General features: G+C 42.4%; 1 protein-coding gene across 7 annotated transcripts in view; it reads left to right on the top strand.

Annotated features, from left to right (window-relative positions):
• thsd7ba (thrombospondin, type I, domain containing 7Ba) overlaps positions 1-20,644 on the top strand; it is a 1,512,301-nt gene that overhangs the window by 1,065,481 nt on the left and 426,176 nt on the right. For all 7 annotated transcript variants that reach the window (XM_070875389.1, XM_070875388.1, XM_070875385.1 and 4 more), the window contains one exon: positions 12,173-12,367. In XM_070875389.1, coding sequence (XP_070731490.1) covers positions 12,173-12,367 — 195 coding nt within the window. The remainder of the gene's footprint in view (positions 1-12,172; positions 12,368-20,644) is intronic.

Raw genomic sequence — 20,644 nt, 5'->3', positions numbered from 1 at the left:
TTTAAATTCCCCAACTGCCGTGGTGGGATTTGAACTCATATCTCTGGATCATTAGTCCAAGCCTCTGGATTTCTAGTCCAGTGACGTTACCACTATGCTACATTCCCGCTATTGTATGCCTTAAAGCTGCTGGTCAGAAAAAAAGCCTGACCATTCTCCTTACAGTGTCCAAATGCCTTCATCCCTTTCTTTCTGCCTTGCTCTTTGCAGTGTACTATTTCCCCATCTTTTCGCCCTAGGCTCTAATTGTACTCATGGGATCTGTCAATGGTGATTTATTATGGATTCTGAGCAGTCTGATAAATGCACCTATGAGGACTGTATTGGAGAAGTCACAGTAAAGAGTCATGCTGGCCATATTAAAAGTGCTGTCCCTTGTGTTTAGTGAAGGGAACATAATGGGGGTGTAAATCACGGAAACCACAAAGTGTTGGCAGCTAGATAATACGTTTTAGTTCTTTGCGTCAGATTTAGAAGAGAAGATGTGTGAGACACTGGAGGGTATGATTATTCACACCTTAAATCAGCACTGGGAACAGCTAGTTCTGTGCTAATACACCATCTACATTGTACATTTTTAATGAGCAAAAAACACTTCAGCAAAGTGAAAGATGTAAAATACTTTGGGCCCGCATTTGATGAAGGCCCCCGCCTGCCCAAGTGCCGCCCAAAGGACTGCCGATGGCCGCCGAGATACCCGACGGTATTTTGGGCGGAGTTTTCATCAACAAGGTCCCTCGAAGATCGGCGGGCAGCAAAAGAGGGACTTATGCTGCCAATCTGGGCGGCAGCCGTCGGGAGCTCTCATTCTCGGACTGAAGAGAACATTTGCGTGACATATTTTTACGATAAAAATGTTTGAGTAGGAAATGAAAAATATCACATTAGCATTGTAAGGTATATGAATTATTAGTTGTTCCACCATTGGAGTTGTTGATGACTTAGAATGAAAATTCTATATGTTCAGAGTGATGGTGTTGAAGAGGAAAGTTGGGCATAGGGATAGGAGAAGATGTGTTGGAATATTCTATTGTATAATCCTGAGATCGGCAACTGATGTTGTGAAGTAATTGAAATATATAAAACGTTATTGCTGTATTTCAAGACAACTCAAAACAATACAAATCAAATGTTGCAAATCTTTGTTTGACACTTTGATTATAATTAACAGTTCTTGAGTAATTGATCATAGAAATTGTGCCCTTTTGGCAATGATTAATACGAGCGTAATATTTTATCATTTTTTGATTAGCAATTTTAGCCTTTAGTTAAATAGTAATTTATTTGCCTTGCAGTTGCAAGCCATTTTATTACCAGTAGCTTCTTTCACCTAATGTGATGAGAGCCTTCAAGGCAAACTAGGCAGGTACTTTATGATAACTAAATATTCAAATTCTTGCTCTCTCCCTCTATTTGATCTTGTATTAATCTATAAATGAATGTCGTGGAATATTTTAGCATCCCATGAATAAGACAAGATTGCATTTCTCCATTTGCTTCAATATATTGATCTAATCGCTATGGTGGAACCAATGATATTTTAACACGAGCACATCCCTCGCATTATTTCTCTATTTTTTATATTTTTGTAAAATATACTACTTGGTGATTGATATGTTCCCTATCCAATTGTGATTTGTTTCAGTCGTACAATCGCAGTGGAAGTGTACCTGCGATCACGCGGGCCTGGTCCTCCAATCAGGAAACAGATTATCTTTCATTCATATAAATTACTACAGCCTTTAAAATACATACAAATTTAGTTTTTTATGTGGGAGTTCAATTAATTACTCATAATTCCCACTTCTAAACAAATGCATTGTACAGATAGTTATGAAATGTAAATGTTATTTTTTTTTAAACCTGCAACTTTAACATATGCTAGGATTGCTTCTCATTAATACTTTTAATGTTCCTGGATGTTAATGTCTGCACCTGGGCAGGTCCGGAACCAATGTCCTAGGGGGAGTGTTTGCTAGTGCTGTTGGGGAGGAGTTAAACTAATATTGCAGGGGGATGGGAACCTATACAGGGAGACAGAGGGAGACAAAAATGAGGCAAAAGCAAAAGACAGAAAGGAGATGAGGAAAAGTGGAGGGCAGAGAAACCCAAGGCAAAGAACAAAAAGGGCCACTGTACAGCAAAATTCTAGAAGGACAAAGGGTGTTAAAAAAGAAGCCTGAAGGCTTTGTGTCTTAATGCAAGGAGTATCCGCAATAAGGTGGATGAATTAACTGTGCAAATAGATGTTAACAAATATGATGTGATTGGGATTACGGAGACGTGGCTCCAGGATGATCAGGGCTGGGAACTCAACATCCAGGGGTATTCAACATTCAGGAAGGATAGAATAAAAGGAAAAGGAGGTGGGGTAGCATTGCTGGTTAAAGAGGAGATTAATGCAATAGTTAGGAAAGACATTAGCTTGGATGATGTGGAATCTATATGGGTAGAGCTGCAGAACACTAAAGGGCAAAAAACGTTAGTGGGAGTTGTGTACAGACCTCCAAACAGTAGTAGTGATGTTGGGGAGGGCATCAAACAGGAAATTAGGAGTACATGCAATAAAGGTGCAGCAGTTATAATGGGTGACTTTAATATGCACATAGATTGGGCTAGCCAAACTGGAAGCAATACGGTGGAGGAGGATTTCCTGGAATGCATAAGGGATGGTTTTCTAGACCAATATGTCGAGGAACCAACTAGGGGGGAGGCCATCTTAGACTGGGTGTTGTGTAATGAGAGAGGATTAATTAGCAATCTCATTGTGCGAGGCCCCTTGGGGAAGAGTGACCATAATATGGTGGAATTCTGCATTAGGATGGAGAATGAAACAGTTAATTCAGAGACCATGGTCCAGAACTTAAAGAAGGGTAACTTTGAAGGTATGAGGCATGAATTGGCTAAGATAGATTGGCTAATGATACTTAAGGGGTTGACTGTGGATGGGCAATGGCAGACATTTAGAGATCGCATGGATAAATTGCAACAATTGTACATTCCTGTCTGGCGTAAAAATAAAAAAGGGAAGGTGGCTCAACCGTGGCTATCTAGGGAAATCAGCGATAGTATTAAAGCCAAGGAAATGGCATACAAATTGGCCAGAAATAGCAGCGAACCTGGGGACTGGGAGAAATTTAGAACTCAGCAGAGGAGTACAAAGGGTTTGATTAGGGCAGGGAAAATGGAGTACGAGAAGAAGCTTGTAGGGAACATTAAGGCGGATTGCAAAAGTTTCTATAGGTATGTAAAGAGAAAAAGGTTAGTAAAGACAAACGTAGGTCCCCTGCAGTCAGAATCAGGGGAAGTCATAACGGGGAACAAAGAAATGGCAGACCAATTGAACAAGTACTTTGGTTCAGTATTCACTAAGGAGGACACAAACAACCTTCCGGATATAAAAGTGGTCAGAGGGTCTATTAAGGAGGAGGAACTGAGGGAAATCTTTATTAGTCGGGAAATTGTGTTGGGGAAATTGATGGGATTGAAGGCCGATAAATCCCCAGGGCCTGATGGACTGCATCCCAGAGTACTTAAGGAGGTGGCCTTGGAAATAGCGGATGCATTGACAGTCATTTTCCAACATTCCATTGACTCTGGATCAGTTCCTATCGAGTGGAGGGTAGCCAATGTAACCCCACTTTTTAAAAAAGGAGGGAGAGAGAAAGCAGGGAATTATAGACCGGTCAGCCTGACCTCAGTAGTGGGTAAAATGATGGAATCAATTATTAAGGATGTCATAGCAGCGCATTTGGAAAATGGTGACATGATAGGTCCAAGTCAGCATGGATTTGTGAAAGGGAGATCATGCTTGACAAATCTTCTGGAATTTTTTGAGGATGTTTCCAATAAAGTGGACAAAGGAGTACCAGTTGATGTGGTATATTTGGACTTTCAGAAGGCTTTCGACAAGGTCCCACACAGGAGATTAATGTGCAAAGTTAAAGCACATGGGATTGGGGGTAGTGTGCTGACGTGGATTGAGAACTGGTTGTCAGACAGGAAGCAAAGAGTAGGAGTAAATGGGTACTTTTCGGAATGGCATGCAGTGACTAGTGGGGTACCGCAGGGTTCTGTGCTGGGGCCCCAGCTGTTTACATTGTACATTAATGATTTAGACGAGGGGATTAAATGTAGTATCTCCAAATTTGCGGATGACACTAAGTTGGGTGGCAGTGTGAGCTGCGAGGAGGATGCTATGAGGCTACAGAGTGACTTGGATAGGTTAGGTGAGTGGTCAAATGCGTGGCAGATGAAGTATAATGTGGATAAATGTGAGGTTATCCACTTTGGTGGTAAAAACAGAGAGACAGACTATTATCTGAATGGTGACAGATTAGGAAAAGGGAAGGTGCAACGAGACCTGGGTGTCATGGTACATCAGTCATTGAAGGTTGGCATGCAGGTACAGCAGGCGGTTAAGAAAGCAAATGGCATGTTGGCCTTCATAGCGAGGGGATTTGAGTACAGGGGCAGGGAGGTGTTGTTATAGTTGTACAGGGCCTTGGTGAGGCCACACCTGGAGTATTGTGTACAGTTTTGGTCTCCTAACATGAGGAAGGACATTCTTGCTATTGAGGGAGTGCAGCGAAGATTCACCAGACTGATTCCCGGGATGGTGGGACTGACCTATCAAGAAAGACTGGATCAACTGGGCTTGTATTCACTGGAGTTCAGAAGAGTGAGAGGGGACCTCATAGAAACGTTTAAAATTCTGACGGGTTTGGACAGGTTGGATGCAGGAAGAATGTTCCCAATGTTGGGGAAGTCCAGAACCAGGGGTCACAGTCTAAGGATAAGGGGTAAGCCATTTAGGACCGAGATAAGGAGAAACTTCTTCACCCAGAGAGTGGTGAACCTGTGGAATTCTCTACCACAGAAAGTAGTTGAGGCCAATTCACTAAATATATTCAAAAGGGAGTTAGATGAAGTCCTTACTACTCGGGGGATCAAGGGGTATGGCGTGAAAGCAGGAAGTGGGTACTGAAGTTTCATGTTCAGCCATGAACTCATTGAATGGCGGTGCAGGCTAGAAGAGCTGAATGGCCTGCTCCTGCACCTATTTTCTATGTTTCTATGTTTCTATGTTATTTAATTTTTTAAAAAGCATTTTTTTTCATTTTGGGTATCCCTTTGTGCTGTGGAAATGGGCCCTGTGCCTGTACGTAATTTGCTGGCCAGTTGGTGGGCAATTAGCCCAACTCTGTGCCAGGAATTAGGTTTTCGGTGGCAGTGCGGACGGTCTGTCAATGTGTACATTGACAGACCGCAAGTTCGTGTTTTGACGTGTGCGCATGCGGTAATCCCAAACTTGCGGTGGATTTCAAAGGCAGTATGACACCGTACTCTGAGAGTTAACTATCATACCCATCGCAAAATCCATTCTTTGAACTGATTTGGAACATTTTCCTTGCATAAACATAAATATAATACAGATGTTAGAAGAAATGAACAGATCAAGAAAACACATATGTGCGTATTGTTTAAAATCTGTGCATTCTGGCCACGAGAAATAAATAATTCACTGTACATTAAAAATTCATAGGGTTTTGAACACATGATCAACATCAATAAATGGTTGAACAGAAAAATCCAATCAATGTAAAGAAAAATTAATGCCTGAAGTGGGAAAGTCACAAATAAAGAAATAGTTTCAGACATGTCAAAAACAAATCATTTATTGGAGTGGCGTTTCCATCTAAAATCTGAGCTGTGAAATCTCACTCGGGGTTCTAGAAAAAGCCTGTGAAAAACAAGTCAACAGTCATTAAGAGTTACTGACCTGGCAGATTTGAGAACACTGTAAGCAGCTAATTAAAACAATGGTGTAATGTCTGTAAGCTTGAAATGTTTGTAGCTCCACACTGTGGATGTGGACGTATTGTGTACTGCAACTGCAGAATTAATAATAAACAAAACCAGGCAGATTCCGGAGGCTTCCGAGAGAGCTGCCTGCCATGTAAGGAGCTGTGTGTGCTGTGCTCTGTGAAGATATCACATTTGGCGATGAGATGGGATTTTTCAGATGATTTAAAGCTTAAATTTTGTTGGTGAAGGATTCAGCCAGCCGACAGAGAGACTTTGAAAGTTTCTGTCTTTGGAAAAAGCTACAAAAATCCGAGGTAAAATACAGCACATGGCGTGAACAGCTAGAGATTAAAATGGCAGGTGTAATCGGGGATTTGGGGGAATATAGACACGACCGGGAACGTTTTAAAGCGTATGTGGATCAGCTAGAAATGTATTTCACTGCAAATAACATAATCGAAGTTCCAGACAATGCAGTCCAGAACTGGGCTGTGTTGGAACGTAAGAAAGCGATCTTCTTATCGGAGGCGGGTCCGGCATTGTACGAAACCCTTGTAAATCTGCATGTGCCTGACGAGCCAAAGGACACAATGCTTAAAGAGATTTTAATGAAGTTGGAGCAGCACTATAACCCCAAACCATTAGAAATTGCTGAAAGCTATTGTTTCGAGATTCAGAATCAAAAGGCTGATGAAAGTATCAGTGATTACATCATAGCATTAAAAAAGCTATCGTACTGTACTGTAATTGCACTGTAATTTTGGAAACTTTCAAAACCGAGCATTACGGATCGTTTTGTTTGTCGGGTGAAAAATTATGTGATCAGAAGGAAGTTATTGATGACGGATGACTTGACTTTTGAGATTGCACGTCAGACAGCGAGGTCGATGGGCATGGCCGAACAATATTCCCGAGAATTAAATAATGATTATGGTCGTCAGTCAACCAAGGTAAATCACCTGCAGGTTCAAAGTAAAAGACGGTGGGGGCCCAAAGTCTCAGAAACTGGAAATTCTTACAGAGTGTCGAAGTCGTGCTATAGGTGCCTGGGACAACACATTGCTCAAAGTTGTCCATACATGAAGGCAGAGTGTTTCTTCTGCAGAAAGACTGAGCATCTTGCGAAGGCATGCTGACTGAAGGGTAAACCAGTTTTTAAAGCTATGAGCAGAAATCCCAAGAGACTACATAGCATGGAAGAACAACAACAGGACGAGGAGATGTTAGAGTTAAACGTCATCAGGAGCACGAGATTAACGGACAGCGGTTCAGAAAGCATCAAAATCCACATAGATGTTGCGAGATTCAAGATATCAATGGAAATTGACATGGGTGCATCCGTGACAAATTGCGTGATTTTCAACTGGAGAAATCCAAGATAGAGCTGCGAGGCTTCTCGGGAGAGAAAATTCCTGTGGTAGGTCGTATCACCATACCGGTGAAATATCAAGATCAATTTCAGAACTTGCCTCTAATAGTAGTGAAAGGAGACAAGTCTGCCTTACTAGGAAGAAATTGGTTGAGCTCACTGAAGCTGGATTGGAGTAAGATTTTCTGTGTGGAAGCGAGATTTTCATCAACGGATGAGGTTATCAAGAAGTATCCGAAGGTGTTCTGCGAATCGGGCAGTCCGATCCAAGGCTTCAAGGCGAGTGTCAGGGTACAGAAGGACGCTAGATCGGTTTACTAAAACCACGTTCCGTACCATATGCACTCAAGGAGAAAGTTGAGCAAGGACTCAAAAGACTAGAGACTAAGAACATTATTTGTAAGATAGATCGATGTAATTGGGCTACACCCATTGTTGTTGTACCTAAGTCCGATGGTAAGGTAAGATTGTGTGGTGATTATAAAGCAACCGTAAACCAGGTTCTAGAGGGTAATCTCCCCAATACATTGCCGAATATAGAAGATTTGTTCACAACACTGACAGGTGGTCAGATCTTCTCAAAACTGGATCTTACGAATGCCTACTTACAGCTTGAACTAGATGAGGAGTCCAAGTCATGTTTGACTACAAATACAGATTTAGGCCGATATCAATTTAATACGCTACCGCTTGGGGTGTCTTCCACCTCTGCCATATTCCAAGGGGTGATGAACCAGATTTTGCAAGGTGTAGTATGTTATTTGGATGACATACTAATTTCACCACCAAATAGGCAAATTCATAATAACATATTGAATGAAGTCCTCAAACAGCTAGAGAAGCACAGAGTACGAGTGTCTGCTCATAAGTGTGAGTTATTTAAAAACTCAGTGGAGTACTTAAGGTACAGAGTAGACAAAGATGGTTTACATCCAACCATGGAAAAATTGGATGCAATTAGAAGTGCACCCACTCCCAGGAATGTCACTGAACTTCGTTCATTCTTGGGTCTTTTGAATTATTATGGGAAGTTCCTACCAAATGTGGCTACAGTATTACATCCACTGAATGAACTACTGAAAAAACAGGTCCATTGGAAGTGGTCAAAAGAATGCGATACTGCATTCAAGGAGTGTAAAAGCAAATTGGTAGAGAGCACCATGTTACTTCATTATGACATATCTAAGGAGATTAAGCTAGCATGTAATGCCTCTCTGTATGAGAGCTGGGGCAGTAATCTCTCATGTATCACGTAGTGGGGAGGAGAGACCAATTGCTTTTGCTTCACGCACTCTCAGTGCCAGTGAGAGTAATTATGCACAAATTGAAAGGGAAGCTTTGGCATTAATTTTTGGGGTCAAGAGGTTTCACAAATACTTGTATGATCGTAAGTTTACCATCGTTACGGGCTATAGCCCCTAACAGCAATCCACTATCCAAAGTCCCCAGTTCCAACATTAGCTGCAGCCCGAATGCAGAGATGGGCTTTGATTTTGTCAGCATATACATATGATATTGAAAACAGACGATCAGCTGATCACAGTAATGCTGATGAAATGTCTAGATTGCCTTCCCCATCACAAGTTACACCCGATAGGGAAGAAGTGTTTTATTTTTCATACATTGATGAACTGCCAGTCACAGCTGAAGAGATTGGTAGAGCAACCAAACGTGACCCAGTGATGTCAAAGGTGTATGAGTATATTGCAAATGGATGGCCAAACCAGGTAACAGATAAAGATACACATCCATTCTTCATTCGTAGGAATGAATTATCAGTCGATAAAGATTGTATCATGTGGGGTGCAAGGTCCAAATTATTTGGAGACCTCCATGACCAGCACCTGGGAATGTGCTTGACCAAGAGTTTTGCATGCAGTTATTTATGGTGGCCAGGTCTTGATAAAGATATAGAGTACATCGTGAGTCAGTGTACGACATGTCAATCGGTAAGCCTCCCAGGGTGTGGCAAATGCTACATATTGATTTTGCTGAGTTAGAAGGACAACAATTATTCAATTTGATTGATAGCCATTTGAGGTGGGTTGAGGTGTTTCCAATGTGGAAAATAACAACAAGTAAAACATTGGACATGTTACGAAAATTATTTTCTTCATTTGGCCTCCCTGAAGAAATTATTTTGGATAATGGACCACAATTTCGTTCAGAAGAATTTGCACAATTCACGAGCAAAAATGGTGTGAAACATACCAAGGTTCCACCATACCATCGTGCTTCGAATGGTGCAGCAGAGCGCACTGTGCAAATTGTAAAATGTGCCCTCATAAAACAAATGTTAGATCCAAATCCAAGGAAAGGACAGTTGTCATTGGATCACAAATTGGTTAATTTTTTTGATTACATATCGAAATACTCCTCAAACAGCTACAGGTACAACACCAGCAGAGTTGTTTCTCAAATGACAGCCATGAACCAGGTTCTCGTTGTTAAAACCAAATTTGGCACAGTCTGTAGAAGAGACACAATTAAGACAGAAAGAGAATCATGATAGAGGTAGAGTAAAAGAGAGAAGTGTGAAATTAAACCAGAAGGTGAGAGTGAAGAACCATCACCATAAATGGTTAAAGTGGATACCAGGAAGAGTGGTGAAGATATGTGGTCCTCGCACATATTTGGTGAAGATGATTGATAATGGTTAGGTTTGTTCATATTGATCATATTTTACCTACAGACATGGAAGGAGTTAAAGGTGGGAATGATTCAATTATTTCTGACTAGTAGCAAATCCTAAATCCAATGTACTGGAAATAAATCCAGGAGAGAATCAGAATGAAAGTCTGAGTCCGAGTCAGGAAAACAAACAGCCTGAAGTTAGAGTGAGTTCAAATGAAAATCAAGGAAATTCCATGGAGGGAAACTTTCCTCAGGGTGAGCCTCGAATTAGACCAGGCCTAATCTAGCTGATACTGCCTTTGTAATCAATTGAAGCACATGCTGTTTAACAACTGAAGACAGGAGGGGTCAGTGAAAATCTGGCTCCAGGTCAGTGGAACCTGTCCTCCTCTAAATTGCCAATGGTTCAAAAGGGTTATAAATTGACCAAGTGTGTGTGCCAGAGTCACACAGGGTGCCAAAGTCATAGTATGAGTAACTCTTGCCACCAACCAACTTAAGGCAGATAGTTGAGCTGTTCCAACTTGCAAGCTGTGGACAAACTTGTCAGCTCTGAAGCTGTTGCACCAGCTCTTGTGAATGTGAAATATTTTCAACAGTGAATGTATTAATGTTAACGCCGTCGGTATTTGTTGGATATGTCTTGTGTTCACGTCTGTACAAGACCATAATTATTGGACCATTTTGTTTCAATCTTGTCTGTGCTATTGTGTGTGTGTGTGCTAGTATGTGTGTATGCTATTTGTGTGTGTGTGTGTGCTATTTGTGTGGGTGTGGCGGGGGGCGGGGGTGGGGGGGCGTGTGGCGTGTATATAAGACTGCTGTAAAATCTCATCCAAAACTTCACGATCCTCATTTCAAACCAGGTCAGTGTTAGAAAGCTTGCATCCAACAAATGACTGTGATTTGTGTCGGGAGGAATGTTGCCATTTCTGAGGTGTTGAGGACACTGGACCACCCAGAGAGTGGTGAACCTGTGGAATTCTCTACCACAGAAAGTTGTTGAGGTCAATTCATTAAATATATTCAAAAAGGAGTTAGATGTAGCCCTTACTACTAGGGGGATCAAGGGGTATGGCGAGAAAGCAGGAATGGGGTACTGAAGTTGCATGTTCAACCATAAACTCATTGACTGGTGGTGCAGGTTCGAAGGGCCAAATGGCCTACTCCTGCACCTATTTTCTATGTTTCTATGAATTTAGATTCGACACCATGTTTGGAAGCTTCTGTTCGAGGGTGAAGGTATCCTCTTCGAAACAGAAAGCAAGTGGTAAAGTTACATTTGTAAATATGGCAAAAAATAAGTTTATGTCCTGTGTTATTTTTAAACATGAAAGTTATGTATGATATTTATTATAATAACTTCTTCATTAAGGAGGGAGAAGTGTAATGTCTGTAAGCTTGTAATGTTTGTAGCTCCACACTGTGGATGTGGACATATTGTGTACTGCAACTGCAGAGTTAATAATAAACAGAACCAGGCAGATTCCGGAGACTTCCGAGAAGGCTGCCTGCGATGTTAGGAGCTGTGTGTGCTGTGCTCTGTGAAGATTTCACAAATGGATCAGTCATACTATTGGGAATAGCATTCACTTGATTCACATGAACCCAATAAATTGCTGGAAGAAGAACTGAACTCCTGTTTATGCTATTTGTGTTTATGTCTCCAGGATGGAAAAGGCCACCAAGACTATACATGCTTACTCTGATGAAAGTTTCTCTCTCACTCATAGAAAATTAGGAAAACTCCCAAAGCTCCCATAACCACTAATTAATACCTATAAATAATTTACTCTTGCCTTCAAAATGCTATAATTACCTTGTTTTCGAGAAATCCATCTAACACCATCTTGAATGACTGCAAGGAATCAGTCTTCATTGCTTCCTTTCATATCCTGTTCCACAACTTGATCTGGGAATAATAAAGCTTGTGGACATCCGCCCGTGCTTCCATAGTTTGTTTGAGTGGCCACTCATTCTATTTAACCCCTTACTAAAAATAACTTTCTGGAAAGTTAGTTAATTATCTTCAGGTCTCAGATCACGTGATTACCACAGAACACTTAGATTGTAAGAACAGAAGAAATAGGAGCAGGAGTAGACCATACAGCCCATCGTGCCTGCTCCGCCATTCAATAAGATGATGGATGAGCTTCTGGAAGTATCACTGACTGAACAGACCAATCAGATTACCAGAAGAGAAGCTGAAGTCAATTGATAATCTAGAATATGCACTTTACAAACACTGTAATTTCCAACACATTTCTAGATATTTAACTGCTCAATGTTTTTTTAAAAAAGGGAGGTGATTTTAAAAGAAATGTCTTGAAAATATTTTTAATATCCTCCTTTTATTTTTAGGTGTGACCTGTAAAACAGATGATGACCAGCATGTGGATCTTATTGGGTGCTTGAAGTTGGCAGGCCCAATGCCTGCACTCATACAGAAGTGTCGTATCCCCTGTCGTGACGATTGCATGTTGACAAACTGGTCCAAGTTCACCTCCTGTGTAGCAAGCTGTGGATCAACCCATAGTCGGAGAAGATCCCTTGTCGGCAAGTATTGGACATTGAAAATTGCAAAAGGCTTTACATATTATATCAAAACAAATCTTAGTGACTATTAATGAGATTTCCTTATGTCTATTCTTATGATTAAATTAAAACTATTTTGCATATTTTTAGGAAGCTAATTTGTACCCTTAAACTATGCACAATTGTGATGTCTTGGGCCATTAAGTGGGCTTGTTACATTAAGATGTAATGGCATCCTCACTGGAGCAGAGGTCATAAGAAACTTTTTTGAGTTTCCCCAAGACTAATTTATTGTCAGCCTTGAGCATCTGGCACCTACAAATTCTTTTTAATCAATAGTGTTATGAAAAATGTTGTACGCAGTCACTTGTCACAGAGAACAATGAAAGTTTATTTTTGAAAATGCACCTGTTTTTTAAATGCTGGATGCCTTTTAATTAGTAGATTTTTTTGTTAACAATCTGACAGGATTATTTTGTTGCTTTGCATATATTATATCAGAGCGGTATGGTATCGCACTTTTTAAACAATTGGTTATATTTGACTCAGTGAGTACATCCACTGTGTAGGATGATACTGACTCATACAAACCAATCCCTAGTCTGAGCTCAGTTGTTCTCTTAGTCAGAGTGCCACTGGGGCTATTATACAGGGTGTTGGTATCTCTTGACTCGGAAATTGCACAATGGTAGCCAGCCAGTTTGTCTCACTGTTGGTAATATACGTCTGGTTGTGCTTTGTTATGTATATAATGACTCAAAAGACTTGTTACTGTAAACTCACTCAGGTGTAAACCTGGTCCACTTTATTCGCACCCAAAGTGACTACAGGACATGGTACCAGCACTTATATACCAGGGCCCGCACACATGCGCATACAGCCCATTGACCTCCGATAGTGGCGCCCCCTAGTGTCTAGTGACCCCAAGCATCCATACATGACAACATCCCCCTTCAACATCTTAGTATCAGTCTCTTTACAAATTAAGACAGTCTGGGGCTTTCCGCTCACGAGTTGTTCCTCTCAGTTCAACTAGTTCTGGGTGAGCGTTCTGAGTCAGTTACGGCTGATCTGATGGGAGTGGTAATGCCCATGTCAGAGAGTGAAAGTCCAGGTTCTGCAAAGTCCTCTGATGAATGACCATTGGTTGGTCGGTCACTGACAGAATCTTCCTCAAGCAGTTCCAATTCATCCGTGTGCCGCAGTTTCACTTGATCAACATGTTTCCTGCATGTTTGCCCATTCTTGAGCACGATAATAAACACTCTGTTTCCCTCCTTGGCTGTGACAGTACCGGTGATTCTCTTTGGACCTTGACCATAGTTCAATACATAAACCGGATCATTGACAGAGATGTCACGTGGCACAGCAGCACGATCATGATACAATTGCTGACTTTGACGTCTGTTTTCAACACGATCATTCAAATCGGGATGAACAAGAGAGAGCTTGGTCTTGAGACTTTTCTTCATCAGTAGTTCAGCAGGGGGGACCCTGTTAAGCATGTGAGGTCTTGTCCTGCAACTAAGCAATATGCGTGACAAATGAGTCTGCAGTGAACCCTGAGTCACATGTTTCATGCTCTGCTTGATCGTTTGAACAGCACGCTCTGCTTGACCATTAGAAGCAGGTTTGAATGGGGCTGACCTCACATTTTTAATACCATTAAGCTTCATGAACTCTTGAAACTCCAGACTCGTGAAGCAAGATCTTTTGTCGCTCACAACAATGTCAGGCAAACCGTGAGTAGCAAACATGACACGAAGACTCTCAATGGTAGCTGTGGATGTACTGGATGACATATTAATACACTCTATCCATTTTGAATATGCATCCACCACAACAAAAAACATCTTTCCTAGGAAAGGGCTCGCAAAATCGATGTGTATCCTTGACCATGGTTAAGATGGCCACGACCAAAGACTCAGCGGAGATTCCGCTGGTACTTTACGTGGCTGCATGCAAGTGTTGCACTGATGCACACATGATTCCAGATCAGAGTCAATTCCAGGCCACCAAACATGAGCCCTGGCAATGGCTTTCATCATGGCAATGCCAGGATGAGTGCTATGTAGTTCACGGATAAATTTTTCTCTGCCTTTCTTGGGCATAACAACACGATTGCCCCACAGTAGCTAATCTGACTGAATGGACAGTTCATCTTTGTGACGGTTGTAAGGTTTGGTCTCATCACACATCTCCATGGATATTGCAGACCAATCACCACTGAGGACACAACATTTTACAACTGATAAAACAGGATCATGGCTGGTCCAGGTCCTAACTTGTTGAACAGTGACAGGGGTACCTTCACTCTCAAAAGTCTCCATTACTAACAGTAGATCTGCAGGTTGAGGCTTCTCCATATCTGGTGTGGGCAAAGGCAGATGACTCAGTGCATTGGCACAATTCTCAGTGACCGGTCTGTGACCAATGACATAATCATAGGCAGACAACATCAACGCCCATCTCTGAATGCGGGAGGATGCATTGGTATTAATACCTTTGTTTTGCGAAAACAATGAAATAGTGGCTTGTGATCTGTTTCAAGTTCAAAGCGAAGACTAAACAGGTACTGATGCATTTTTTTTTACCTCATACACAGAGGCCAAAGCTTCTTTTTCTACCATGCTCTAAGCTCTTTCCGCTTTTGACAAACTTCTTGAAGCATACGCAACAGGCTGTAGCTTACCCGACTCACTTGCTTGTTGGAGTACACAGCCAACCCCAGATGATGAAGCATCGCAGGCCAATACAAGACGCTTACACAGATCATAGTGAACCAGCAGCTTGTTTGAACAGAGAAGATTCTTAGCTTTCTCAAAAGCTCTAGCTTGAGATGCACCACAGACCCATTTGTCTGAGCAGCATGTGCAGTGGCTCTCATAAAGTGCTCAATCCGGGTTAAAAATTACCAAAATAGTTGAGTAGCCCAAGGAATGAATGCAGCTGAGTCACATTCTGAGGCCTGAGTGCATTTTTGATGGCATTGGTTTCGAATCTGCAGGCCTGATGCCATCAGCAGCAATCTTCCTCCCTAGGAATTCAACTTCAGGTGCTATAAATACAAACTTTGAATGTTTCAGCCTGAGTCCCACTTTGTCCAGTCGATGTACAACTTCCTCAAGGTTGTTTAGATGCTCAGCAGTATCAGGACCTGTGACCAGAATGTCATCTTGAAACACGATAGTTCTAGGGACGGACTTTAGTAGACTTTCCATATTCCTCTGAAATATGGCTGTAGCCGAATGAATTCCAAAAGGACACCTGTTGTAGACAAACAGTCCTTTATGGGTGTTGATGCAGGTAAGTTTCGTCGAAATGTTGACAAGCTCCTGTGTCATATAGGCTGGTGTCAGATCCAGTTTCGTGAATGATTTTCCACCAGCAAGTATGGCGAACAGGTCATCAGCTCTCGGTAACAGATACTGATCCTGTTTCGAAAATCGGCTAATCGTAACCTTGTCGTCTCCACAAATCCTGACAGTGCCATCACTCTTCAACACAGAAACAATAGGACTGGCCCACTCATTAAACTCGACCGGTGATATGACCACTTCATGTTAGAGTCTGTCAAGCTCAATTTCAACCTACTCCCTCATCATATAGGGAACAGACCGAGCTTTATGATAGACAGGCCTTGCGTCAGAATCCAGATGAATCTGCACCTTGGCTCCCGTAAAAATTCCAATGCCCGGTTCAAGCAAAGAAGGAAACTTCTTCAACACTTGAGCACACGAAGTGTTATCCCCCGATGACAATGCTTTGAATTCGTTCCAATTCCACTTGATTTTCTCGAGCCAATTCCTGATGAACAGTGTTGGACTATTGCTTGGGACGATCCATAATGGAAGATCTTGAACCACACCATCATATGACCTTGACGACTACACTGCCAATCACTGGTATGAGTTCCTTAGTGTAACATAGAAACATAGAAAATAGGTGTCGGAGTAGGCCATTCGGCTCTTCGAGCCTGCACCACCATTCAATAAGAACATGGTTGATCATTCACCTCAGTACCCCTTTCCTGCTTTCTCTCCATACCCCTTGATCCCTTTAGCCGTAAGGGCCATATCTAACTTCCTCTTGAATATATCTGACAAACTGGCATCAACAACTCTCTGCGGTAGAGAATGCCACAGGTTAACAACTTTCTGAGTGAAGAAGCTTCTCCTCATCTCGGTCCTAAATGGCTTTCCCCTTATCCTAAGACTGTGACCCCTGGTTCTGGACTTCCCTAACATCGGGAACATTCTTCCTGCATCTAACCTGTCTAGTCCCGGCAGAATTTTATATGTTTCTATGAGATCCCCTCTCATTCTTCTAAACTCCAGTGAATACAGGCCCAGTCGATCCAGAGTCTCTCCTCATATGTCAGTCCTGCCATCCCGGGAATCAGTATGGTGAACCTTCACTGCACTCCATCAATAGCAAAAACGTCCTTCCTCATATTAGGAGACCAAAACTGAACACAATATTCCAGGTGAGGCCCTGTACAACTGCAGTAAGACCTCCCTGCTCCTATACTCAAATCCCCTAGCTATGAAGGCCAACATACCATTTGCCTTCTTCACCGCCTGCTGTACCTGTACTTTCAATGACTGAGGTACCATGATACCCAAGTCTCATTGCCCCTCCCCTTTTCTGTCGCTATTCGGATAATATTCTGCCTTCATGTTTTTGCCACCAAAGTGGATAGCCTCACATTTATCCACATTATACTGCATTAGCCATGCATTTGCCCACTCACCTAACTTGTCCAAGTCACCCTGCAGCCTCTTAGCACCCTCCTCACTGCTCACACCACCACCCAGCTTAGTGTCATCTGCAAACTTGGAGATATTACACTCAATTCCTTCATCTAAATCCTTGATATATATTGTAAATAGCTGGGGTCCCAGCACTGAGCCGTGCGGCACCCCACTAGCCACTGCCTGCCATTCTGAAAAAGACCAGTTTATCCCGACTCTCTGCTTCCTGTCTGCCAACCAATTCTCTATCCACATCAATACATTACCTCTAATACCATGTGCTTTAATTTTACACATTAATCTCTTGTGTGGGACCTTGTCAAAAGCCTTTTGAAAGTTCAAATACACCACATCCACTGGTTCTCCCTTGTCCACTCTACAAGTTACATCCTCAAAAAATTCTAGAAGATTTGTCAAGCATGATTTCCCTTTCATAAATCCATGCTGACTTGGAACGATCCTGTCACTGCTTTCCAAATGCACTGTTATTTCATCTTTAATAATATATTCTAACATTTTCCCCACTACCGATGTGAGGCTAACCGGTTCTATAATTCCCCGTTTTCTCTCTCCCTCCTTTTTTAAAAAGTGATGTTACATTAGCTACCCTCCAGTGCATAGGAACTGATTCAGAGTCAATAGACTGTTGGAAAATGATCACCAATGCATCCACTATTTCTAGGGCCACTTCCTTAAGTACTCTGGGATGCAGACTTTCAGGCCCTGGGGATTTATCAGCTTTCAATCCCATCAATTTCCCTAACACAATTTCCTGACTAATGAGGATTTCCTTCAGTTCCTCCTTCTCGCTAAACCCTCGGTCCCCTAGTATTTCCAGAAGGTTATTTGTGTCTTCCTTTGTGAAGACAGAACCAAAGTTTTTATTCAGTTGGCCTGCCACTTCTTTGTTCCCTATTGTACATTCACCTGATTCTGACTGCAAGGGATCTACGTTTGTTTTCACTAATCTTTTTTGCTTCACATATCTACAGAAGCATTTTGCAGTCAGTTTTTATGTTCCCTGCAAGCTTCCTCTCATACTCTATTTTCCCCCTCTAAAGTAAACCCTTTGACCTCCTCTGCTGAATTCTAAATTTCTCCCACCTCAGGTTTGCTGCTTTTTCTGGCCAATTTATATGCCTCTTCCTTGGGTTTAACACTATCCCTAATTTTCCTTGTTAGTCACGGTTGAGCCACCTTCCCCGTTTTATTTTTACTCCAGACAGAGATATACAATTGTTGAAGTTCAGCCATGTTATCTTTAAATGTCTGTCATTGCCTATCCACCGTCAACCCTTTAAGTATCATTTGCCAGTCTATTCTAGCCAATTTACGTCTCATACCATCAAAGTTACCTTTCTTTAAGTTCAGGACCTTAGTCTGTGAATTAACTGTGTTACTCTCCATTAATAAAGAATTCGACCATATTATGGTCACTCTTCCCCAAGGGGCCTCGCACAACAAGATTGCCAATTAGTCCTTTCTCATTCCACATCACCCAGTCTAGGATGGCCAGCCCTCCAGTTGGTTCCTCAACATATTGGCCAAGAAAGCCATCCCTAATACACTCCAGGAAATCTTCCTCCCTAGTATTGCTCCTAGTTTGGTTAGCCCAATCTATAAGTAAATTAAAGTCGCCCATGATAACTGCTGTACCTTTATTGCACGCATCCCTAATTTCTTGATTGATGCTATCCCCAACCTCACTACGACTGTTTGGTGGTCTGTATACAATTCCCGCTAATGTTTTCTGCCCTTTAGTATTCCGCAGCTCTACCCATACAGATTCTACATCATCCAAGCTAATTTCTTTCCTTACTATTGCATTAATTTCCTCTTTAACTAGCAATGCTACCCACCTCCTTTTCCTTTCTGTCTATCCTTCCTGAATGTGAATACCCCTAGATATTGAGTTCCCAGCCTTGGTCACCCTGCTGGAGCCATGTCTCCATAATCTCAATTGTATAATATTTATTAATTGCTGCCTGTGCAGTTAATTCATCCACCTTATTACGAATACTCCTCGCATTGAGGCACAGAGCCTTCAGACTTGTCTTTTTAATTTTGTCCTTAGAATTTTGCTGTAAATGTGGTCCTTTTTTATTCTTGGGTTTCTCTGCCCTCCACTTTTCCTTTTCTTCTTTCTATCTTTTGCTTCTGCCCCCATTTTACTTCCCTTTGTCTCCCTGCATAGGTTCCCATCCCCCTGCCATATTAGTTTAACCCCTCCCCAACAGCACTTGCAAACACTCCCCCTAGGACATTGGTTCCGGTCCTGCCCAGGTGCAGACCATCTCGTTTGTACTGGTCCCACCTTCCCCAGAACCTGTTCCAACATCCCAGGAATTTGAATCCCTCCCTCCTGCACCATTCCTAAAGCCATGTATTCATCTTAGCTATGCTGCTATTTCTACTCTGACTAGCACGTGGCACTGGTAGCAATCCTGAGATTACTACCTTTGAGGTCCTGCTTTTTAATTTAACTCCTAGCTCCATAAATTCAGCTTGTAGGACCTCATTCCTATTTTTTTTACCTATATCGTTGGTACCTATATGCAACACGACAACTGGCTGTTCACCCTCCCCCTCCAGTATGCGCTGCAGCCGCTCTGAGACATCCTTGACCTTTGCACCAGGGAGGCAACATACCATTCTGGAGTCTCGATTGCGGCCGCAGAAACGCCTATCTATTCCCCTTACCATAGAATCCCCTACCACTATAGCTCTCCCACTCTTTTTCCAGCCCTCCGGTGTAGCAGAGCCACCCATGGTGCCGTGAACTTGGCTGCTGCTGCCCTCCCCTGATGAGTCATCCCCCCCATCAGCACCCAAGGCAGTGTATCTGTTTTGCAGGAGGATGATCGCAGGGGACCCCTGCAGTACCTTCCTTCCACTGCTCTGCCTGATGGTCAGCCATTCCCTATCTGCCTGAGTAACCGTTACCTGCGGTGTGACCAACTCACTAAACACGCTATTCACGATACCCTCAGCATCGCGGATGCTCCAGAGTGAATCCATGCGTAGCTCCAATGCCACAATGCGGTCTGTTAGGCTGCGCCTGGATGCACTTCTTGCACACATAGCAGTCAGGGACAGTGGGAACATCTCTGACTTCCCACATAGCACAGGAGGAACATGGCACAGGTCTGGGCTCTCCTGCCATGACTTAAACCTTAGATTAACTTAATTTGGCAACAATGTCAAAGGTTATCTACTAATTTGAAAATAAAAAGAAGAAAAAAAATTAAATACTCACCAATCCACCAGCCAATCACTTACCCACTTGGCTGTGACATCACACTTCGATTTCTTTTTACTTCTTTGTTTTACCTTCTGCCTCGATCTCCCGAACTGCTGCACCTCCTCCCGAGCTCCGAGCCCTTTTATCAGGGTGTGATCTCCGGAACTGCCGCTCTTCCTCCCGAGCTCCACGCCCTTTTATCAGAGCCTCGATCTCCCGAACTGCTGCTCCTCTCGTACACAACTTGGCATTGACTGGACTCAGCTTCGGCTTCACCGCCTCAGTGTCCCACAGCTTGTCGAA

Source organism: Pristiophorus japonicus, chromosome 3 (genome assembly GCF_044704955.1).
Source record: "Pristiophorus japonicus isolate sPriJap1 chromosome 3, sPriJap1.hap1, whole genome shotgun sequence".
In the NCBI taxonomy this organism is placed as follows: Eukaryota; Metazoa; Chordata; class Chondrichthyes; family Pristiophoridae; genus Pristiophorus; species Pristiophorus japonicus.
Note: the sequence above shows the minus strand (reverse complement) of the source record. Positions and strands in the feature narration are given on the sequence as shown.